At 45.5% G+C, this 25,521-nt stretch overlaps 1 protein-coding gene across 3 annotated transcripts in view; it reads right to left on the reverse strand.

Annotated features, from left to right (window-relative positions):
• The window catches only part of LOC136712985 (protein sidekick-1), a 287,347-nt gene extending 274,578 nt beyond the window's left edge, over positions 1 to 12,769 (reverse strand). Inside the window, exons 1-2 of one of the 3 annotated variants that reach the window (XM_066689864.1) lie at positions 12,616 to 12,769; positions 10,788 to 12,222 (exon numbers count right to left, since the gene is read on the reverse strand). In XM_066689864.1, the coding sequence (XP_066545961.1) occupies positions 10,788 to 11,757 (970 nt within the window). In that variant the 5' untranslated portion in view covers positions 11,758 to 12,222; positions 12,616 to 12,769. Of the gene's footprint in view, positions 1 to 10,787; positions 12,316 to 12,536 lie in introns of those variants that run through there. The other 2 variants (XM_066689863.1, XM_066689865.1) reach the window with 2 other exon arrangements.
• Positions 12,770 to 25,521: the final 12,752 nt, after the last annotated feature.

Genomic DNA, 25,521 nt, shown 5'->3' on the forward strand with positions numbered 1-25,521 from the left:
GGAGAATAAAACTGACATGTGACAGAAGGTTAGCAGAACTTATTGCCATGGACTCCTGTGCGCAGTGAGAGCGTCGCTACACAGTTGTATGGTTTGCACGGATCAACACGCCATGGAGTTTGACGGCCATTAAACAGGGTTTCCTTTAGACGTGACCCGACAAGTTCAAAAAGCAAACACAGCATGTCTAAAAACAATGAAGAAAAACAAGGCGACGCTGAAAACCCAGCTGCGCACCAATCGTTCATGTGGGTTTTATCTTTTCTTTTGCACGTTTTAACACGTAATCAATAGCATTTAGTTCACAATAGTGCCGCGCAAGCAAATGAACCCGTTATCTGGCTGCATTGCTGACAGCCTACATTTATGAATGTTTTGGATGGTACATTTTCGCGTCAATGGATTGTGAAGCCGGAGCCCACATAGATAATGTGACAGTTAAAGATGATGGATAGCCCACCCCTATTCGTGTGAAATAAAAAGCCCTCGGATAGGTCATTTTATCAGACAGACCTATTGTGCGGAAAATATTACGCTCAGCTGTTAGTGGCTGCGATCGACTCGCAGGGAAACACTGAATAAATACCGAATTGCAGATTTCCAAGGGAGACGACGGCGTTCAGGGATCATTAGGAGAGTCCCCAGCGAGAACGCATTGCACAGTCGCCTTTGAAATAGCCAGATCAAAACGGCCCATTTAAAACAATTAAGAACCATGAGACGGGCTGACAAATCAGCAGCTGATTCTAATGGTTTCATTAAGGGGCGATTACAATCTTTCAGGATTCGACGACACTTCCCTCTCGCCCGTGCAGTCATGTCTGAGCAAATAATAAAGCCCAAACTGTCATCTACATTTCACCATGCCAGTTTTATTGATGAAAGAAATGTTAATAATTGCAAAAATAATCTACGACCTGACTCGTCTTCTCACCCAGGGATGGCCAGTCTCACAATTCTTCATTCCTCCAATATTTTTATGCCAAGGCACCGAAAAGTTCATTTCACACATTAAAGACCTCAACCTAATCTTCGCCGCTAAGAAGCTGGAAATTAGGGCACAGAAATATCACTCCTGATCTGTCCCTGCTTTATGAATCCCAATGAATCCATCTCTGAGTTCAATGCCGTGCTCAGTTCTGAGAGCCGGGGGTGGGGGGGGGACGTGACATCAGCTTTTCCAGACGGGTCTCCTGTTCACTGTGTAGGAACCACACTGGCTCCTCGCATGCAACAGGAAAAGCAAGCCGAGTTTTCAGTCTAGCACCTTTTAACTTTGCTAAACGCCTGCTGCTGCTGCCATCCTCGTTCCTGGAGACAGGCATGCGACGGCGATATCCCTGCCTCTCTAGCTTCGTCCCTCCTACGTACGCCACACTCCAGCCTGACTTCAATCACACAACAGTTAATTATACAGTGATCTCCCTAGAGACCACGACTGACACAGACAGAGCTCCCCCCTGCCTGGAGGAATCAGGATTGGACTTCTGCATTTGGATTCCACAGGGTTTACCACTCGGCCTAAAAGGGACATTTGCTCTGAAGCACCAAAGCAGACCACGGGTAAATTACACAGTTGAGGAAAACAATGAGAACGATCCCCTAACGGAATGCATTTCAGGGTTGGGGGTCAATTCCAGTTATTCCAATCCATTTGCAATTCCCTTTTCAATTCAATTCCAATTCCAGCAGAGCCTATTATGTCAATGGCTAAGATAATCGCAATTCAGAATGGGTATGAAAAAGGGAACTGGGATTGAGAAAGTGAAGTTAAATATAGTCCTCAACGCCAGTGCCAACCTGGGTTATTATAGGAAGGGAGGAACATTTGAGTTAGTGCCTCCAGCGCTGAAAAGTACGGTAATGCAAGACGAAAGCATGCACAGTACAGGAGTATCATTTCCTAGCCCAGAGACGGCAATGTAACGAGATCCTGGCAGGTATTGACTAATCTGACAGCCTTCCAGAAAAACTGCTTTCCTTTGGCTTTTTTTTTTTTTTTTTTAATTGTTCTCCTAAACACAAATTCATTAAAATTAATTCGAAAAGATCACATTTTTCCCTTCAATTTGACCCACAGAGTGTCTCTGCCTCCGGCCATCGCTCCGGCCACAGGTGGTGAAACTCGGTGCTCGGCATCAGCCCTCCAGTACAGGATAGGAGGGCCATGCATCATGGAAACTGAGGTTTGTCTGTTAACGTAATGATGTGGCAGAAATGTTCTCACCAGCTCCTCTCCCTTGAATGCTCAGCAACAATAGCAGTGATTGTAACACAAACAGGGCGGGTGAAGTCTGAGGAACAATGAAGGAGCTCTTCTACAAGAATAGACGCACATCATTTTAGCCCAGCCAAACACATTTAACAAGCGCAACATCCGCCTGGAACGGGGTCTGATGCCGACAATTTAATACACTCAGCGAGACAAAGGACCGGCATGGCTAAGAGGTTTAAACAAAGGAGCGTGTGCTGCGTGGCCCAGATCCTTCAGACAACCGCGTGGGCCACGAGATAAACCTGGACGCGCTGCAAGACCTTCCTCCAGGTCCCGGAGGCGTCACTCAATCGCGAGGCCACAGCACAGAGCCACAGAATAGTCACAGCTGCATTAGCTGTCATCTTTAAGTACAGACCCAATAATAATACAAATCATGACAAACTTCAGACTATACAGCCAAAGTAAAAGCAGCCATTTCAAAGGGCTTTAAAAATAAAATGTCAACACAGAAAAGCTCAGTTAAAATAAATAAATAAATACATACATACAATAAACTTAAACTAACAGAAGACCCAAGAAACTCTGTTTCACCCAAAAGGCTGATGGAAAACTCAGGCCTTGAACCTGTGGGGATCTGAACAAACTCTGGAGCCACACCTCAAGCACAGACCTCAGCACCAGCCACGAACATCGGCATAGCAGCCATTGATATAGTACAGGGACTGCAACAGCGCGCCTGCCTTCCATTTGCATTGATTCACATTCATCAAACAGTACCGAGCTGCGTCTGAACTCCAGCTCACACAGCTCCTCCGCACAGCACCCCCCTGCCCTCCTCTCCAGAGATGGGAAAAGGCACTATAAAAGAAAGAGCCTGCATCTCACGCCTGTTCGCAGCGACAGAACTTCTCTGGCGTGTTTGCTATTCAGCCCATTCCTCATCTCGGCTGACAGATGCACATTACCGGGCCCACTCTCAGTTCAGCACGGAGTGGAAATAGACGTTATTTCACAGAGTGAAAGAAAAGGGGCTTCATAAATTGGTTTAATTTAAACGGTTCATCTAACAGCACAAACAGGAGGTACGGAACATGACATTGCTTCTGAGAGATGAGAAACAGGCCTGTGTTGCCCATTTCGATCAGACATCAAGGACAGAGGCAATGATGCACTCAGTGAGCAGACCGCTTCCTCGCAGGAGAGCCCGAGGACAGCGACGAACCCGGGAGAGTGATCGCGGTCAAACACGGGGACCTGCTCCACAGAGAAAGAAGTACGGGTATACCAGGGGAATACAACAAGTTTAAAATAGCCTTTCCCTATAAAGCACTAGCAGGAAGAAGATTGCCTGTGCTCCGGCCCGACACACCTTCCCCCGCCTCCCCTGTCGTAGGCCGAGAGGCCCCATCAGAGAGTGAAGGGCTTCAGCAGAAGAGTTCAAGTAAATGTATAGAGTTTGGCAATACATTAAAGTCCCTGTTTACCTCTGACTGACAGACAGGTTGATGGCTAAATGGTGGTCACCGTTGTCGCGCGCTGACTGGCAGGAAATAAAACCGTCAAGGAGAACTATCGTTTCCTCAGACTGACAAGTCCCCTTCACGAGCGACTTGTCTCCCGCAGTACAGAGGAAACGGAGGCCAGCACTGCTCCCAGGAAGGAGTCGGCATTTCAATTCAAAGAGCTGCTTCCAGGAGGTCATTCAGGGCATTACAGATGCACATAGGCTGGGCTTTTTAAGATGCCAGGACACCAATTAGCTCCTCTCCGATACATCGTTGCAATCAGCAAACACTTCCTACATCAGGTGGCACAGCAAATCGAAGAAGTGAAACCAGAATATGCAGAGGAAAACATCAGTGTCTGCAACTAGGAAAATAGGTAACAATTTGAATAATTCCTTTCCAGAAACACATTTGTGCATTTCTGCCTTTTTAATAGTTTCTCCTCCTGTAACACTAATCACTGACTTCCAAACAACCTGTTCGTAGTGAGAAGACGGGAGTAGCGCGAATCCCTCCGTGAAAAGGGCTTCTGGGGGAAATCGTCTAACAGGCGCTGTCTCTGACAGCACAGATGGCTTGACTGTAGCAGAGAGTGGTAATCAGACACCAAGGAACCGGGTGATACTGACTGAATACAGTTATCACGTCCTGTAAAACACTGCAGCTCTTGGGAAGAGGGGAGAAGAAAAGAAAAATCTTAAAATAAAAATGCTGCCTTGGAAAGAAATATTCTGCCCCGAAACCCTTCCGCACAACACAGCCACAGACTGCAGCCTGCGAGAGTGATTCGCACAGAGCCCTGCCAGGCGCACTGGGAGAGCGGCTGCAGTGTAATCACCCACAACATAACTAGTCTAGCACGATAGGCCTTTAACAAATACATTTCCTCTTTAAGAGAAGTGGATTGAGTGGCTCAAATCGATGTGCTCCTGAAACACACCCAGCTTCCACTGTAAAAACACTCCCCCTGCATCGCCCTCCACTAGAGCTGCGTGCCACTGACCTGCTGGGATCCTGAAACACCTGCCCGTGCCAAAACCCAATTAAGGAGCTATTTTTTCCATATAAAAAAGGGTAATTTTGATGGAACGCAAAAGTATGGGAGTATTACAGAAGTGTGGGAGGAGCGTAACCAGGGATTAGGAGCGGGCAAGCTTTTTTAACTATTCTGCTCCAGCTCCCCTCCACATTACAATTAATTACATAATTGAAATTTTTCCACCTGCACTAAATCCATCAAATGCTTGAATGAAGAATGAAAAAGAAATGAAAATCAAACATAAAATAGTGCAATATTTTTTAAGAAACACATTTCCAAATTGCTCAAGGAATGTGTTTAAGGGTACCATCATCGCTACTATAACTAACACCACTGTAATCTCCTTCAGAATAAATCTCTGTGCCTAAAACATCTCTCTTTCAATTTGTCTCTCCAGAGCATAATCTTTAATCTTCCCGGAATAAGAACTAGACCACCAAGATCGCTAAGAAACAACGATCTGACAATAAATTAAATCAAATTTCTGCACAAAGAAAATCCTGCGAAAACGTGGTGACTGTCTGTGAGACAGAGTCGTCTAAGAGAACGGCACCATGACAGTTCACAGATGCCACCAAAGGAAATAATGCAACATCTAGCTGATACAAATGTTAATTATTTAATTGTTAATTTGTAATCTCAAAATTCCTCTTTCAATTGAGGCATTTGGCATGACTCTTATTTATTAAGTTGGAGTATGCAAACTTTTACTTGCTCCAGCTCTGGGCAAAAACCTGCTGCTCGGCTCTGCAAAGCCCTGAGTGTAATTGAAGGGAATGTATTTCATTTCACCCCCCAAAAAAATAATCCAAACATGACCATAAAGAAAGAGGAGGACGAGTTCTCTATAGGCTGCCAAATTCAAACACCGGACCACATTCCTGTCGAGCCCGTGAAGGGAACTATACGGAGCAGAATTCCAAAGGTCTAAGAACAGCCTTGGCAAGATGCGTTCTCCTCAAGATATAATCCAAATACATATATAAATATCTTAGAAAAAAGAAGGGGAAAATTCTCTGAGAAAGAATTCCAGTGGGCTTACACCTATAAACCTGCCTTTTAACTGTGAATTTATTTAGGTCTACCCTTCATTGAATGCTTAGGAAGCTGCCCTTCACGGTCTGTGGACTCACTGCGCTCAGAATGTGCAGATTCCTGAGCAGTTTTATGGAGATAAGATACTCATCTAATAGGGGACGGGAAAGACAAACACAAAACACAGCGATACAGCAGAGCAGGGGGCACACAGCACTCCCACAGGGCAGCGCTCCCAAGACAGGCTCTCCACACAGCACAACGGTGTGAAGTGAGCTGCTGCACTTGTGTCAATGCATTTCAAAGTGAAAGTATTGACCTCCCAGCCACTCCCATTGTTTTACTGTAAAGAGCTCTGGTGATGTATTGCACTGTATGGAACCTTTAAACTCCAGCTAATTTCACCATACGCAGTAGACAGCAAAACGTTTGAATGTATATGTTGTGGCATGGGTGCTAAGAGGACAACAAAATGGCAGAGGGACCAGCACTACACCTCCCACAATCCCTTGGAGGATGAGAGGGCATGTGGGAGCATCTGATCTGCAGAGCAGCCAGGATGAGGCCAGGTCCTGCACAAAAGCAGGAAACAGACACACCTCTGTTGTGGGGGGCGTAGGAGCTGGAAGGTGTGCAGGAGAAAGTACCAGCAGCTCACAGCAGGCTGCGTAGAGAGGGAGGTTCTGACTTAGATTACCGCCACCTCTATTTACCAAGTTTCCAATCAATGACCCAATTACACAGCTGTCAACACTCAGCCTGTACTTTACTACATTATGATCTGAGCTTGAATCACACCCTGGACTGTACTCCCTCCATCGACAACCCCTTTATCGCACTGATCACATTCATAAGCTACAGATGTCGTCATGGCCGTTTTACTCTGAATTGATTTGTTTTGTTGTGATAGTTGTTTAATTTAACAGCTGTACAATTTGCCAGCCACACGCTTGAAGGGTTACAATTGGACTGAATAATCCATCAGCCACAACAAGGCTCGAAATACAATATTTGTTTCAAATTAAATAAATAAATAAAAGGAAAACCCATGGAAATTTAGTTTGACATTTAAATTCATGTCGGTTCCCTGGCACGAATGCTTTCAATAGCCCAGAGCGACACAAACAACACAGGCCACCCTACAAGGCCACAGGAAGGCTGTGCTTTTGGAGAATGAACATACACTGGAGAAAACCGCAGACCATCAACAAGATGGGTAGAAAGACACGAACCTCAGAAGACACCTGGACGAGCTCCCAGGGATAATGGCACAAGAAAGCTGCGTCTCTGTGAGAGAGGAGTCCTCTCGCTATGCCAAAGCCCTATAAAGCCAACACATCCATCCCAAAATAACTCAGCCTATGGCAGAAAAAAACAAGCAAAACAAAAGAGTTCCTTGCTCCTGAAGCTGCAGAGACCCACCTAACAACAGAGCTCTCTCCCAGCCCCAGTGCGGTCACTCCCAGCAGCCCCGGCCATACAACAATGGCATCTCTCATGCCGTGACGGACACACCATGCAATAAGGGCACCTGCTTGCCATTCTGCTTCACACAGGCATGAAAGCCTCTGCCGATTGCATCATCCTTTAACACCCACAGCGAGAGACAGACTGAAAGCACATTTTCAAACTATCAGAATCAAGGCACCGCAGCCAAATGTGCTGCCACAGGAGCCGGTGACAAGACATCTGACTATCGCAGTTTAATTTAAAACTTTATGTCAAAATGCATTATTATTATTATTATTATTATTATTATTATTATCTTTCTGTTCTGGGAGCCATTGAGGGAGGTAGCCCAGCTGGTGAAAAGCACACAATACCACTTGTAATGTGAAACCTAAGCATTACGGCTATTCATAAACACAAAAGAAAAACAAAACCAGTCTAACGTGGTTCTTATAAAGCACCTCCAAAGAAAGCAATTTGCTTTTCTGGCTTGATGATAACATGTCTCACCCACCGCTCAGACCCTCATATTAGTCCCCATCTCACACTGTACAGCTGGGAATATTTCACAGGCTGCCCCTGACCAACAAAGGGGAGCTAATAGTTAAGGCTTAGTTATTCGTAAAGCACTTCTTTTTCTAAAAAATAAAAAAGTAAAACGGGAGGTTAAATGTCAACCTCTACCCAATTTATGAGGTTCAATAATGCTGTTGGCCGTGTTGTTCTGATCAATAGCACCTAACCTCTTCCCAGATCTGTGCTGGTTGAATTCCAAATTTCTGAAGACCTTGACATTAGGCGGGGGAAACGGCTAACACTGCACGATGATGGAGACTGGGGTTGGGGGGGGCGTTGAAGAGCACTTAAAACTTCCCACAAAAGTCACACAGGTCAGAATGTTCATGTCACATCTATATACTAAAGCTCTGACATGTGCAAGCACTCTCACTCTGAACAAGAACACAAGAAATGTGCAACAGCTGGTATTGTTTCAGTTTCAGTCCCCCACACCCCTACACTCTCTCACACACACACACACACCTCTTCTCTTCTTTTTCACCGAACCATACACTGTGCTTCTCCTCTCCTCCAGTTAATCAGTAACCTGCTTTATGGCTGCAGTGAACTTCGGACTACAGAAATCAATTGGGCTGCTCTGAACCTGAAAGCAGGAGTCTGGACTGGCACAATATTGCCTTTCACAAATTCTTAACATCAGAGGGGATTTTTTATTTTATTTTAAGCCATTCTCTGCTAACCTCACACACGTTAAATTAAAATGTGTTGCATAAACGAATCCATATAGGGCTGTTAGAGCATGCACTGTGTGTTTATTTGCACTGTTATTGTGTTTGTGGGCTGATTTTCCGAAACAAGCGGCGCTGTTGATGTTCTGGTGCAGCAGATGAACGCAGCAGCGCAAACCTCCTATTGTCTGCTGATCCAAACACAGGCGGAGGGCCAAATCAAACCAACCATCCCAATGCTGGGATACCGGGCAGCGTGCCATGACGTCATAGCGAGGTATCGGCTACATTAGGGTTCTATCACATGGAGCTTCACAGCCGGTAACTGCTTGAAAGGGAAAGTGGTAAATCTTTCGCTTGATAAGGTAAAAAGCTAAAAGCTGGAGGCCGCGTTTTTAAGTCCCCAAATCCCCCCTGTGTCTGCTGACGGCACCTCCCTTTCATGTGCCGAGTGGAGCTCATTTGCGGCGCACTACATCTCCAGGTAGACTAATTAACTAATTTCTCCGATTAACCTAAAGCACACTGAATCCACCTCACAAGGGTGCCTGCTGTTAAAGGATATTGCCACACTTACTCCGTATAACAGCTTTAAACATTTAAACCATTATAGGAAGGCATCACCTTAAAGCACCTGTATACTCCTTTGTCTCCTAAATAAATAGATTTGGACGGCACCCGAGACAACGGCAATTCTGCAGTAAATTGCTTTTGGGGGCAGGTTTCTCATTTTAAGGTATTTCTGAAACCCATAAAGTAGGCACTGTCATTTACTATAATACAAAGAAAATGTAAAGAAAAGTTGCCGAAAAGTATGGAAATATTAAAGGGCCGATTAACTGATACTCTTTATATAAATCAGTGTCAGAAAACATAAAACAGAGACACCTGACTCAAACAAATGCAAGTAAATGAGTACATAAATATCTGAAACCCATAAATGCACTGTTAAAAAGTCCCAGTCTCCACCGTTGTGCCACTTTGATGCGGCTCCCTGTGAGACTGGTCCGGGCGGCCTGTCACACACAATCCGCCGCCGGCTGCTCAATCACAGGGCCGTCACTCCTAATGCAACGCGCTTGTCACCGGCTTGTCAGAGGACCTTCACTCCTAATGCACCGCAGCCTGTCAGCCGCAGTGCATCTCACTATCCATATTTTACAACTTCACTAATAATAGCTTGGATGCCCTGTGCTGGCTGTGAGAGTCGGGGTTGTAATGCCATCGTTTTGCCCGCCGACACACTTGCGCCAAATTGCAGCTTCAGCCCCAAAACAATCTCTTAATTCGACAATTAAAAAAAAAAAGAAGAAAGAAAGAAAAAAAGCAGCTGAATCAATACTATCCATTAGCACTCGTGTTCAATGTAACACCTGTGGAGCACTATACCTGCCCAATCCACTCACCACACACAGCACAGAGACACTCACAAGACTGAGCTAAATATGGATCTGAATCCGATCAACAGAGCTCGGTGCACCATACACTGTAGCAACTGAATATATTTTCAGATACGTTGAATAATCCGCGGGTAACTACTATATTATTTCCATTCAGCCGATTAATACCATCTCCCGTATAATCTTTCCCCCTCACCGCCCCCCACATAATTAAAGCAAGATCGTCTGGTGAGGCGCGTCTCTGTGCCATCTGTGATTCTTGCCTTTGACCTGAAGACCCTGTCTGTCTGCGGGAGCCCGCTGGGACGTATTAGCATTGGCATTAGACCTGGTCAATCCATCATTTCACTGCGAATCCCCGTTTATCGCCAGCAACATGCGGATCACATGCATGTTTGATACGGGATTAGGGTGCCGGCACAAACAGAAAGGGCCGGCCGCGGCTGAACAGGTTCAATCGGCTGTTATAATATAGGGCAGCGCAGCACAACAACTGGACGCTGAGATTAACTTTCACTTTCAGACAATAACTACACAGGCAAGCCTGCCCGCAAATAATATCTAATACCAGGTTTCACAAACACAGTTATCTGAACAAATGTGTGAATTATATAGAATGTCTATATTTTGATATATAGACACACACACTTTCCTAGTCATATGTCTTACGCCTGGGTTTATACTTTATACAATTCATTTGAATGAAAATGTGTGTATGTAGGAAAAGGACGATATAAAATAATATTAGCAACACATGAGCAGCTGCGTTTTACCTTTACAATAACTCCATGCAGACTTTACTACAATGACATCTGAAAGCCTACAGTCGACCTGTTCCTGTGAACACAAAGGGCCACAGGACTGGCGGTGTCCACGGGCGGGCTTTGCTCTTACCTTGAGCCGCCGCTTTCCACACGTGGGTATGAAACACGAACAGCGCCCACCAACTCCACGGTCTCCACGCAAACTTTCTCCTGCCGCGGTCGCTGCTACAGCGCCTTCGGTGCCCGCTGGTGCCCAGAGCCATGCCGGGCAGACTCTCTATTCCTCCGCCGCTCCCTGGGCTGCGCTTTCGGTGCCCGCTGGAGCCCACACCCACACCGAGCAGGCTCTCTATCCCCCCACCGCTCGCTCGGTGCCCGCTGGTGCCCAGATCCACGCCGGGCAGGCTCTCTATCCCCCCACCGCTCGCTCGGTGCCCGCTGGTGCCCAGATCCACGCCGGGCAGGCTCTCCATCCCCCCAGTTCTTTGGTTACACAATGCCTTGCAATTCTTGTCCGCATCGCAGCTTTTCCTGCTATCTAGGCAGCGCAGCCCCCCGGCCGCGGGTGGCATGGTGAGTGGGGTAAACACGCGTGCTGCCTTTTTAACACCCATGTCCTGATGCCTGTTGCTCCTCTCTTTAAAACAAGCGGCGGTTGGAACCCTGTTCTCGGCCGCCGCTGGCCGATCCCGCCAGGCAGCTGCAAGTGGTTCCCGGCGGTGACTCGATCCACGATCCGATGGCTTGTCCCTGCCGTGCGAGACGCCGGTCATCGTGGAGCCCGAGCCGTCAGCCGAGCGCTGGTCCAACTTGTCCTGGTGTGCTGGTCCTGTGCCAGCTGCAGCGCCCGTGTCCGTCTGGAGACACAACACAGCGCCAACGTGTTGCCGCTCCTGCTCGCCCGACAGGCTGCCTCTCACTTCGCAGAGGAAACTCATTGTCCGTGTCAAGGATCCCGCAAACAGCGCGCCGGTTAATACATCTGTAAGTGTGGGGTTTGAACTTATCCGCTTAACGCGATCTGCTATCAGCCCGCGCTTGCTGTTGATGTCTCCGAGGCTGTCTAGTCGTAGTGGCGCATTTTGAAGTCTCATCAGCATCAAGTCCTGACAATCAAACACTTAAACTGTATCCATTATCAGCCCTTTCGGTTCGCCCATTCTCTGCGTATTGATCACTAAATGACTCACAGCTTGCCTGCAATGCCTTTTCTCAAACCTCCACCAGTCAGGACTTCCAATTTGTATCACTGCGGGCACTTGTTTTCTCCAGTAATCAAATTATAATTCAGAGCATTGCGAGCCAAGAGTTTCTCTTTGCTGCTGCTTGTTTTTGTTTGTTTTGCGGATTTACATCCAGCGCGACCAACTGTATCCGACCGGTGCGGAGAACAACAGCAGTGTGTTTCGGCGGCACAGTCCAGGCTATTGCAGCTGAAAACAACAGGTTCACAAAAAGCGAAAGAGAGAAAGAGCTCGATTGTTCAGCTCAACACGTTTCCCCTGAATGGACGCGATCTTCTCCCAGAACAAGAAAGAGTTGCCTCTCAGGTGGGAACAATGACCCTGCAAGACAAGAGAAGCACGGCACAGATGAATTGCGATGCAGGGAGACGGAGCACAAACACAACCTGCAGCATCAGACCCATCAGCCTCGCCTGACACTTCACTTACAGACGTATGCATATTTATATTCAAATATAAAACACACTGTGCGAATACAATTGAGGATACAAAAGTAACACACACAAGCAGCTGGCTCCGCGTTGATTATTACGCCTTGCTACACTAACTGTTAAGTTTTGCAACTACCCAGAACAGTTTGTAATGCCGCCTCTGGTCCGCAGCGCAACACAAATCATATCTGCTCAACACAACACCTGCGCACCGCGGCCAGCAGCCTCCAGAGCAGCGCAGCGAGCCGCCCGGGCGCAGTTTCCCACAGCAGAGCACACTTACGCAGGGCTGTGTACCACACTCGTACACACACATACACGGGCAGCTACGCTTTGCCGGAGCAGCGACTCCTCGGCAGCCGGAGAAACAGGCCACTTCCATTCATAACTCAGCCGCTCCGCCCGCCCCGCCGCCATTGGCCGCCGCTCCGGCCCGGCCCGCCCGCGGTGTTGTGCTTGTGCACATGTGTGGGCGGGGCTCCTGCAGAGTGTGTGTGTGACTGTGTATCTCTGTGTCTGTGTGTCTGTGTGCTGTGTGTCTCTGTGTGTTTGTGCGTGTGCGTGCGTGTGTGTGTGTGTGTCTCTGTGTGTCTGTGTCTGCGTGTCTATGTGTGTCTGTGTGTTTGTGCGTGTGCGTCTCTGTGTGTCTGTGTCTGCGTGTCTATGTGTGTCTGTGTGTTTGTGCGTGTGTGTCTCTGTGTGTCTGTGTCTGCGTGTCTATGTGTGTCTGTGTGTTTGTGCGTGTGTGTCTCTGTGTGTCTGTGTCTGCGTGTCTATGTGTGTCTGTGTGTTTGTGCGTGTGCGTGTGTGTGCGTGTGTGTCTATGTGTGTCTGTGTGTTTGTGCGTGTGCGTGTGTGTGCCCCGGACACAACCCCTTTCACAGTGGCCCGAGAGACGAGGCCTCCTCTCAGTAATATCCCACGTCAGGGCGATGGTGGTCTGGGTCTAGTGAAGCGTCACGCAAATGTCACGCAGGGCCAACAAGTATTATAACGCTAAACACACATTACGAAAAAGTGTCGTACCAGACTAAAAAGGTGCTGTGTGGCACAAGAACGCGTGAAAGGAGACACACACAAATCAGTCATTCTTACACAGTTAAGAGTGCCAGCGCAATTAGGATATACATGATTATTATTTACACATACAAGTCATTATTTACTGTCTAGCTTTCCCTGGCAAGAAGCTTCTTTGTGTTTACTGCATGATCTTCCTACAATAATCATACCCTCCTGAAATAATACTCATAATCATCATAATATAGCTTAGTCATAATAATGACTCGAATGTAAAGTATGTGAAGATGTTTTCTAAGCATGTGTTGGTATGTTTTGCATTTCATATTATTGGATTTGTATTATGTTTATGGAAGTATGAAGGTTTATATCAGTTTGTAATCGTAGCTGTAGAATGTAACATGGTAATTCATATGGTAAAGTATGCTGTAGTGTGGTCAAAACAAAGGCAAAATAATGGTATAATCATGGAAACAACATGGTAAAGGCTTGGTAGAATGTCGTAAAATCATGATAAAGATGTGGTAAATCCATAGCAAGAATATAGAAAAATCATGGAAATGTTCAGTGCATCATGGTAAAAACATGGCCAAATATGATAAAGTGTGGCGTGGTGTGACATGGTAAACGCGAACACACACAGACCATTTGGGCCCAAGACTGCTCTCTTGTGCGCTACGACTCGGGCCGCGGTTCAGAGCTCGTTAGAGTCACTCACCACTCACCTGCACTTCTCTGTCCGTTTGTCTCTTCCATGTCTCCCTTCCTCTGTATCCTAACCATGTCACCCACATCACTGTGAAATCATTACACTGTACAATAAACACATTTGCGACCATTCATTGTGTGTCGTTGCAATTTGATTTCAACACACTACACTTTACTGTGATTTACCACAGTACACCACAGTATACTTCACTGTGATTTACCACAGTACACCACACTACACTTTACTGTGATTTACCACAGTACACCACACTATACTTTACTGTGATTTACCACAGTACACCACACTACACTTTACTGTGATTTACCACAGTACACCATGCTACACTTTATTGTGATTTACCACAGTACACCACAGTATACTTTATTGTGATTTACCACAGTACACCACACTATACTTTACTGTGATTTACCACAGTACACCACACTGCACTTTACTGATTTACCACAGTACACCACACTACATTTGACTGTGATTTACCACACTACACATTACTGTGATTTACCACAGTACAACACACTGCACTCCAATAAAGACACACAACCCGCCATTTCTGAGGGAAACCGTGTGTGATATTTTTGTGTGAAGCACTCAGCCACTCAGGCTGTCTAAACAGATTTGCCGGGGCCCCACACATTATTATTAGTAGTATTCGTATGAGAATTAATATCGTAATGATAACAGGGAATGAAACAATATGGCCGCGGTGGGGGCCCCGGGATGAGCACCACTTACCGGCGGGAGAGACAGACAGTGTCGGCTAACCGGAGAGGACAAGCATCTGCTCCAGCGGCTGTACATTCTCACTTCTGATTGGCTATCTCTCTGAGTCATTCCTGATTGGTCATTGAACATATAATTCACTGCTGATTGGCTATTGAACACGTGTTTAACTACTGATTGGCTATTGAACTGTGGTTCACTGCTGATTGGCTATTGAACGTGTGGTTCACTGCTGATTGGTCGTCGACCGTACAACGAAACAACGTGCTGCGATGAACGGTATTTAGGGCATCCATTATTGTCTTCAATGGGATTTTTTTTTTCGATATCCGAACGGATAATCATTATTAATAGTATATTAATTGAACTAGATATATTGTAGACTTTATTACAATGTACTGTATTGTACTGTACTACACTATAACATTGAAACTACAACCCTAGGCAATTATTTCTCAGGAAATGTGTATGTTTCTGTTATTATTATTTATTTGACGTGTGTTAGTGTTTTTATTATTTATTTGTTGTGTGTCTTATTATTATTTATTTTATGTGTGTGTTAGTGTCATTATTTATTTGTTGTTTGTGTTAGTGTTATTATTTATTTGACATGTGTGTTAGTGTTATTATTAGATTTTTTTTGTGTGTATATAGAGCTCTCCCACTATCTGCTCTGTGACTTTGAGGAGATCCCATATCTGACCAGAGCGCTTAAACTATACATCACTGTCATAGCTATCAAAAGTGTTGCAGCCTCATCCTTCACTCATATAGTATATGAGCTTATTCTGCCACTACGCCACTGGACTGTGTGTGTGCGTGCCAGTGTCACTGTTTGTCAGTCAGTGTGTGTATGTGTGTGTGTGCACAGACATTCTCAGACCTCCTCCTCAGAATACAATCAGCGCAGAAGCCGAGAACAGGATTCCGTCCCTATTACTTTCGCTCTCCAGTCACGATTGTCATTGTGTAATCCGCTGCAAAAGGCCAAGTGAAGGATGTGCATTAGGCTTCTTTATAGGGAAGCATTACTTCACAAAGGCTGATGTGTTGTGTGTGTTTGTAATTGGATCTAAATGGACACAGGACCCTCTGAAGTGTATTCCAGACCCAAACTAAGAGCCGCAGAACAGGACATTCACATGGTGTGGATCATTAAATGCCACATTAAGATTAAATATTACTTAGGGGTGACCTTAATTTTTACAGCACCTGTCAATTCTCTAAATCAAATGCCTGCAAGTGTCATCTAGGAAAGAAATGGTCTTTGGTATGAGGTCATCGATATCCTGATCTCAGCTGCTCACAGAGGTGCCAATCACAGGTCTGGCAGTCCAGACTCAGAGTCCAGTGGGCAGCATTGATTAGCAGATCAGGAATTGTGTTCGGTGCAGTTCAGTTTGTTTCCGTGCTTTAGTTAATTGTTTCTAAAAGGGAAGTTCAGATTTAAAATATGTCAATCTTATTAAATTAATAATTATTTTCGAAGCAGAAATACGTGAAGGAAATCACTGAGTGTCCAGTGTGTGCGTTTGTGCTCTGCTGTGCAGCGCTGCCTGCCTCTACTCCTCTGTATTTGATCCTACATATTACACTGGTGGAGGAATGTTGTATTTTTCCTTTCAATTAAAGTACTTACAAGTGGGCTGATCATCTCACAGTCCCAGTCCTGAATACGTCTCAATGCAGGGAGGGCACTAAACTTTTCAAAAGAAGTCTGATATGCGCTTGAACTGGGGAAATACAGAAAAAGTCTTTATATCTGAGACATTAACTCGCTTTCATTATTACTGTCTATCCATGCAAATTCAAACTTTAATTTAAATTAAATATATAATTAAAATAACTACATTCCAAAACCAATTTGGTTTTCAATTATAACTGGAACCAAAACTGAACAATTAATTTACTGCCCAATGCAGTACATCCCTGCAGAATCCACACTGTAGTTTCCCACCATCACAACCTCCTCTGCAGATCCGTCCTGTTCTGGGTCTGTGTTTAATGATCCTTTCAGAGGTTCCCGTTCCCATTGTTTCTGCCATTGCTCAGCACCTGGATGACAGCTGTGTGAAGTGACCAGAGCCAGAGCCACACAAACATCTACAGTGCAGTATAGCGGTGATCACAATCATACGCATGAGTATAAAGTTGTGTGTAGCCCTGGAAATGCACAGAGACAGACATGTAGCCCCATGGCCCGTCAGGCGTCTCTGATCATTAAAAAGTGCCATAAATCAGCCTGGTGTTTGCAGGGGTCACTGCTGGATCCTCGGGTTACACTTGAAAGCCAAGGCCAGACAGTTTTAGGCAGCAGATGAGATCTTATCTTTTATTTAACTAATGGCCCCTGACATCAACACCCGTAAATTACTTTTGACCACTTACTGACCGTGTTGTCATGGGATGTGTGATAGTGATGTTCAGTGTTGCGGGGGGTGCGGGGCAATGTGCGTGTGTGTACTATGAGGTGTGTGTGTGTGGGGGTTTTCTTTTCTATTGATTATTTATTTTTTTGGTTTAGTTTATCTAGCTCTTTCTTCACTTATTAGTTGTGTTGTTTTCACTATGATTGTAACTTTATATTTTCTGTATGTTACTTTCTTCTGCTTTCGTTGAGCACGGTTGTATTCACTGTGCACATTCCACACTGTGGCATTCGCACATCTCAGCACGCCTCTCCTCATTGCATGATCTCCTCCTGCGCAATCAGCCAGACACTCTTCAATCAATCACCTCCCTGCTCCGGACCATGAACTTGGCATTAAAGGTAGCCAGTCTGCATTTTCAGGTCAGAGCCAGGAATAGAGCAGGCAGGAGGATGGGGGCCTGGCAGCAAAGCTGTAGTGTGTAGGATCAGTAGGGTGACTGATAAGGATGAAGTGCATCTAAGTTGAGTATTCAGAGTGATCTCAAACTTATCAGGAATGCATTGAGTGGCGTCTGTGGGCTGCCGGGTCAGAGTCTTGCCCTGTTCACCTGTGAAAAATAACTTCACCACAGGAGAGTTGGCGTTTTGGAGACTGCCGCTGTCTGTCTTATCCTACAGGGTCGATGGAGGAGGGCGCTGGTGGCGAGACCGGGACGTCGTGCCTGCGGGAGGGAGACAGGAGTCGGGACGTACATTAAGTTCAGCTAGCGTTGCACGGTTCTACTCGCACAGCTCGATCTGTGTAGCGGTCCCTCTGAGCCTCTTTCTCCTTTTTCTTTGTTCTTGTATAGAGTTCCCCATGTAATAAAGGCAGTTTAAAAAAAGGGGGGGTTGTACCCCACCCCACCCCACCCCACCCCTCCCCTCCCCACCCCTCCCCTCCCCACCCCTCTTGGATTGTTAACTGTGTGATAAATTGTTTTGCAACTGCTACTGGTTTGTGCTGTGTATCTGGGTTCCTCTGCCAGACCTGTGTGGCAAGAGGGGTTGAGTGAGCCTCTCCCTCGCTTTAAAGTAAACGGGGTGGTGTAGTTGTGGTTGTCTCACTGCAAGTGCCACACTAGTCCTATATACAGACGTGCTCAAATTTGTTGGTAACCTTACAGCTCATTGAAATAATGCTTCATTTCCTCCTGAAAAGTGATTAAAAGCTATTGCATCATGTATACTTGCATGCCTTTGGTGTGTCATAGAATAAAGCAAAAAAAGCTGTGAAAAGAGATTTAATTATTGCTCATTCTACAAAGATATTCTGAAGTGGCCTGGACACATTTGTTGTTACCCCTTAGACAAGATAATAAATAATTGGATTATAGTGATATTCCAAATGAATTAGTTTCTTTAATTAGTGTCACATATCTCCAATCTTATAATCAGTCATTCAGCCTATTTAAATGGAGGAAAGTAGTCACTGTGCCATTTGGTATCATTGTGTGCACCACACTGAACATGGACCAGAGAAAGCAAAGGAGAGAGTTGTCTGAGGAGATCAGAAAGAAAATAATAGACAGGTATGATAAAGGTAAAGGCTACAAGACCATTTCCAAGCAGCTTGATGTTCATGAGACAACAGTTGCAACTTTAAGAAGTTCAAGGTCCATGGAACTGTAGCCAACCTCCCTGGGTGCGGCCACAAGAGGAAAACAGACCCCAGATTGATCAGAAGGACAGTGCGAATGGCAGAAAAATAACCAAGGATAACTGCCAAAGAGATTCAAGCTGAACTCCAAGGTGAAGGTACGTCAGTTTATGATCACACCATCCATTGCTTTTTGAGTGGAAGTGGCCTCCATTGAAGAAGACCCAGGAGGACTCCACTTTTGAAAGAAAAACAAAAAGCTAAAATGCAATTTGACAAGCCACCATCCTTCTGGGACAGATGAGTCAAAACTGGAGCTTGTTGGCAAGACACATCGGCTCTATGTTTGCAGATGAAGAAATGAAGCTTTCAAAGAAAAGAACACCATGCCTACAGTGAAACATGGAGGAGGCTCGGTTATGTTTTGGGGCTGCTTTGCTGCGCCTGGCACAGGCCTGTCCCATTCTCTTGGTGTCCCACACATGCACTTGCCCACTTGTCCAGAACACGAGCCAGTTGAGTGTCTATGTGACTGAAGCTCCTGCCATCCGTTCCCCAATGATGACCCCTCTTTCAAAGTCACTTAGATCCTTTCCTCTTGCCATCTTGATCCAAAATCGAGGTCAACTGGGCCTGCTCAGCACTTTTATACATGCCAAAGAGCATGATTTAATTGCTTAATTGTATCATGCTGTACACCTGTTTGGAGGCATCTGCATTTGTTTGTTCCTCCACTCATTTATTCAGGTTTTTCTTAAAATTTGTCACCTGTCTGTATATACAGTACTGTGCAAAGTGATTGAACTGAAGAAAAATCTACATCAAATCCATATTTGGTGTGACCACCCTTTGCCTTCAAAACAGCATCAGTTCTTCTACACTACAATTTTTGAAGGAACTCGGCAGGTAGGTTGGCCCAGACATCTTGGAGAACTAACCACAGTTCTTCTGTGGATTTATTCAACCTCAGTTGCTTCTCTCTCTTCATAATCCCAGACAGACTCGATGACGTTGAGATCAGGGCTCTGTGGGGGCCATACCATCACTTCCAGGACTCCTTGTTCTTCTTCACACTGAAGATAGTTCTTAATTACTTTCGCTGTATGTTTGAGGTCGTTGTCATGCTGCAGAATAAATTTGGGGCCAATCAGATGCCTCCCTGATGGTATTGCATGATGGATAAGTATCTGCCTGTACTTCTCAGCATTGAGGAGACCATTTATTCTGACCAAATCCCCAACTCCATTTGCAGAAATGCAGCCCCAAACTTGCAAGGAACCTCCACCATGCTTCACTGTTGCCTGCAGACACTCATTTGTGTACCGCTCTCCAGCCCTTCGGAGAACAAACTGCTACAGCCACATATTTCACATTTTGACTCATCAGTCCAGAGTACCTGCTGCCATTTTCCTGCGTTTTCGTGCATAGTTGAGTCGCTTGGCCTTGTTGCCATGTCGGAGGTATGGCTTTTTGGCCTCAAGTCTTCCATGAAGGCCACTTCTGACCAGGCTTCTCCGGACAGTAGATGGGTGTACCAGGGTCCCACTGTTCTCTGCCACTGCTGGACATCTTCCGATTGCGAAGGGAAGTTAGCATGATGTGTCTTTCATCTGCTGCAGTAAGTTTCCTTGGTCGACCACTGCGTCTACGATCCTCAACGTTGCCCGTTTCTTTGTGCTTCTTCAAAAGAGCTTGGACGGCACATCTGGTGTCTTGTTGCTGTGCTCAGTCTTGCCATGGTGTATGACTTTTGACAGTAAACTGTCTTCAGCAACGTCACCTTGTTAGCTGAGTTTGGCTGATCCTCACCCAGTTTTATTCCTCCTACACAGCTGTTTCTGTTTCAGTTAATGATTGTGTTTCAACCTACATATTGAATTGATGATCATTAGCACCTGTTTGGTATAATTGTTTAAGGCAAAGAGTGGTCACATCAAATATGGATTTGATGTAGATTTTTCTTCTGTTCACTCACTTTGCATTTATTTAATTGATAAATATAATCTATTTACATGTCTATTTTTGAAAACATTCTTACTTTACAGCATTTTTTCACACCTGCCTAAAACTTTTACATAGTACTATATTTCCCGCAACAATGCAGTTAAATCACCAGCCTGTGTTAATTTCTGGGGGAAACCCTGATATATATATATATATATATATATATATATATATATATATATATATATATAGTATTAATTGTATTCATAAATGTATACAATCCTATAAATATATTGTAGAATGTTTTCCCTTATTTCACACACAGACTGTACAGGACTGTCTGAAGAGGCTTCTCCCGGTGTGCCAGTATACACTACCATGGCTTCGTGAGGCAGGTACATTAGTATTGTTTTCTTATTTACAGTAAACCAACGTTGGGGATGCTGCACGCTGCACTTATCACTGCAGGTGTGACTGGCGTCTGTCGAGCCTTCAGCGGCAGGCTGGGAAACCATGCTGTATGGGATCTGGGGATCTGAAAATAACAAAGTGCACTTACAGTACAACAAGCCAGATAGAAGTAGTCATTAAACACTACTTTCAGTTTACTGCATATTGTGACAAGCTGCCCGTGATTGACTTTTGTCTTATTAGGGAAGTGGAATCCTGTTTATGTGCAAAGTAAGTTTAAAGCGTGCTGATTAAACTGCTGGCAGTTTGAGCCGTGTGCAGGAGAGGGAGTGAGGGTGAGGAGGCGACAGGAGGCCCACAGTATGCGTACACCTATTCATGCACGATAGTGTTTGTAATATGAAATGCATAATGCAAACTCTTTTATTGCTTGCCAGTAACGGACATTTTCTTCCTTTTCCGTTGCCTTTTTGTAGTCTATTGCCAACTGAAAGAGACTCAGCACCACCTTATGTCTTTAAATGTCCATATTTAAGAATCAGAAACCACTGACGCCAAAGGGGTTTAACTAGGTGTGGCATTAGCAGTCAAGACTATTCCAGTCGGTGCTGAATCTGAGCCGTAGACAGATGTGTGAGGTCATGGGTGTGGCGCTGGGCTCCCTGATGTCAACGTGAACACAGGCGGGCCACTGTGTTTCTGCAGATCTCTTCCAGGCTGTCGCACAAGCTGTCCTTCACAGCACTGGGGCCAGGCTCAGCGTATTAAATACAGGAAGTCATGAGGCTTCAGATTTTCATCAGGGTGGAAAGTGACTCTCAACACAAACTGAGGAGACGCAGTAGGTATCCGTACATGTATATTGACATCAGCTGCTCCATTTGCGGCTCAAATGAGAAAGCATTGATAAACGATAACACGGTCCAGCAGCCCTTTTATCATCATATTCACGACCTCGGAGGGCCCGGGGGAAACGCTGAGGTGAAACAATCATTAGTGTAAAGAGCTCAAATTACTCATCACTGATAAAACCATCGCTTCTCATAATCTGGGCTTTTATTAATATATATAGAAGGCATTCGTTTTTAATTAGGTCTATATCAAAGCATGCTTTAGCGCCGCGGTACTGTTTGCCCTTTGTAAAGAGACATAAACCACCTGAACAGATAAGCGCAGGAACTCCGAGTCATTAACATTTATGATGGAAAATGGGGGGGGGGTCCACTGTTTCTGCGGCCCCCTCCGGTTCAGCCAGGCGCAGGAGCCAGTGTTTGTGTTATAAACAACACAAGCGCTTTGTCACAAACTGCCAGCCATGCAGGGTGACTCAGGACGTTCTTCGAGCACATAAGGAGTAATAGAAGAAAACGGCTTAAAATGAAAGTGCAGAATTAGGAGTTTAGGATTTGCAGTCACGACAAGGTCATACAATTGTCTGTGTCTGTGTAATTGCCAGCTCTGCCTTTCAAACCACAAGTGATATCTTTAGATCAGTCTTGCACAGCTCCCAGCCCTGTCTCCCTCTGCCTCGCACACAGCCAGGAACTTTTAACCCCTGAACTGCCACTCACAGGGAACAGACGGCAGAAAGATTCTTGTGGCATAAACAAACATGAGCTAAGCATTGCAATTTCTCACCCTCGCAAGAATTTATTGAATTAACTTCATTGATATATTTGAGTCTTTTAATCTGACCTGTAGAAATAATTGCAAGACTTGGAAAGGTTTACAGGTTTCACTTTTTCTAACAATATTTCTGGAGCCATATTTTACATTTACACACACAGATTGCAGGGGGAATCAAACTCCAATTCCTGGACAAAAATAATGATACCTAATTTAGTGGAGGCTTCAGATCCAGTGCAGGTTCCACAAATACTTGAAAAAAAAAAGTTGGAGGACAAACACAGACAAGTGACAGAGCCTGGTAATGGCCTTCGGCTCTTGAGTAGATGGGAGAAAACTCCCGAAGGCCGACCTGCATGTAGAAAACTGAGGGAAACAAGATGACAGCGTGGCACGTCCCGTCTGCCCACTCCCAACTCTGGCGTTAAACCACATGACGTCACCTTTCTAGTTTAACTGCTGCTGTGAGGTTCTATCTGTCTATCTGTCTACCTATCCATCTATCTGTCTACCTATCGTGTATCTATTTGTATTTTCTTTTTTAAATCTCTCTCCACCTGTGCTGCCTGCCGTACTGAACGCTGGGTATAAGTGTGGAAGTGAACGTGTGCTTTACTCTTCTTTTTCTTTGTCTTTGTGGTTTAAAGTCACTCTATGGGAAGTTATTTGACGGTTGTTTTTTGTTCCTGTGCTCAGCTGTTGTTTTGGTCAGCAGGGCAGCCGTGATGGTCAGATCCAGTTCTCTATCACAGTGTTTCATGTAGTGATGCTGTTCTCTACACTGACCACCATCACAGAGATCATCCTCGGCCACACGGACAGAGCTGCGCTGGTTTGTTTCCTCTGTCTGTTGTGGCCACCAGCCAAGGGGCTCCTGACTTGAACGGAGATCCAGAGTCTTTGCTGTATGAGTTCGATAAATCAATACCCCCCGTTTCTGAGGGAGCAATCTGAGGGCATGGTGTGGAGACCCCATCAGATGAAAAGAGACGTGATCCTCGTAGAGCATCACAAAGGTGTTGTCGTGCTGGAGAAGCAGCAGAGATCACAGGGATGGAGCCAGGCCTGAAGGCAAAGGACGACCCACCCTCCTCTCTCTCCACTAGTCCTCTGCTTCCCCGGCCGCCTGTTCCTGGGAATATAATACTCTATTGCTCTTTTAATTAATGAGGTGTTCCCAGTCTTCTCTTGATGTTCCCAATTCATCACAGGCGTCAGTAAAACAAATTGTCTGAATAAATCAATCCCCCCATTTATTTTTGCAGGTAACTCCTGTGTGGAGGAGAGGAGAGGAGAGAAGAGGAGAGGAGAGGCAGAAGCTGGGAATGTGGTGACAATAGGTCGGGGGGGGGGGGGGATTTAGACCCAGCCTAAGGTTTATTGATCTGTCCTGGAGTTAAGAATCTTTCCAAAACATTTCACCGGATCTGAACGCCTTGAACGTAGAGAAGACTTTTATTTAATCACTTGCTGTGTTTGTGTCAAGAGCAGTAGCCGGGTGGCAGGATGTGCCTGATGGGTTTGTGTGTCACTGTTTCAAAGGGAAGCCCCCCACGCTGCTGCTCTCTGCCCCCGGCCCACTTCACACAGCGTGATCTAGTTTGTTTGTGTTCCCAGAATCAAATACGTCACTCAGATCCACAGAATAGCGAGGCACATAAATGAGGATCACCAAGGCTGGGGGGTTGAACGGTAAGTGTAATGGTGATCTGCCAGAAAAAATACTTGAGCAGAAAATTGTGTTCATGTACTTAGAGCCCCTTGTCGTAAGAAATGGGAAGATTTATTCCCAGGAATCAGTTATATTTCATATTGGAAGGAAAGAGAAACAAAAAAGCCAAAGATAAATGAATGAGTTAAAAAATAGTTCAGTCCTGATTCATCACTGTCCAAATTACCACCCCCACAATCACTGCCCACCGCAGGTTCACTGTACACAGTGGTAATATGGGTAATAGATCAGCGTGATTCAGACCAGGACACTCCCCAGCTCCTTCAGCGGCTCCTCACATCTCCCCACCACAGACCAGATCTTCCAGGCCCATCCGTGCTGAAACACAGAGCAGAAAAACCCATGGGCCGGAGGCTGACACCTTGCAGAATCACATGTTTCCTGTCCGGCGACGTGACCCCGTGGTGCTCCGATCCTCCCTTCCCCTGACACGAATCCCCAGATTAATTAAGGGGGTTAATCGTGCGTTGCATGTACACAGGCAACGCTCATCTAGCAATCATTAACGAACGCCTTTCCAGGGCTGGGAATCAGATTTGCTGTTTAAGGAAGTTACAGCTGGCCCCTGCAGAGAGGAAATAAATGGCAGTAAAACTATAATCATCATCACAAATTAACACAAAGCTTCTCGCAGCCCCATCCACATTAAACATTTCATTAACCCGCCCCCACCCACGCTCCCGCCGGGCCCCCGGCTGATTTTTATTCTGCCTTCGCAGCCCAGGTACAGCCGAGTCTCCCCTGTGCTCTGCCGTTCGAGGATGTTCCTCCCTCTCTGCAATTAGGAGTATATTTTGGGAGGTTCTGTGTTCTTTCTTTTTTCTCTCATCAAGGCCGCCACTGCTGTGATTATTCGGATATTTAAAATCCTGTCAATTACACAAGCTCAGAGACAGAAAAGGCTGCGTTCTGAAGCATGCACACACCATCACTGCAGAAGTACAAAATGCTCCGAACACACAGACACGGCTGCTGCTATTTGGCAGATGTAACACATAC

This window comes from Amia ocellicauda, chromosome 17 (assembly GCF_036373705.1).
Source record: "Amia ocellicauda isolate fAmiCal2 chromosome 17, fAmiCal2.hap1, whole genome shotgun sequence".
NCBI classification, from domain to species: domain Eukaryota; kingdom Metazoa; phylum Chordata; class Actinopteri; order Amiiformes; family Amiidae; genus Amia; species Amia ocellicauda.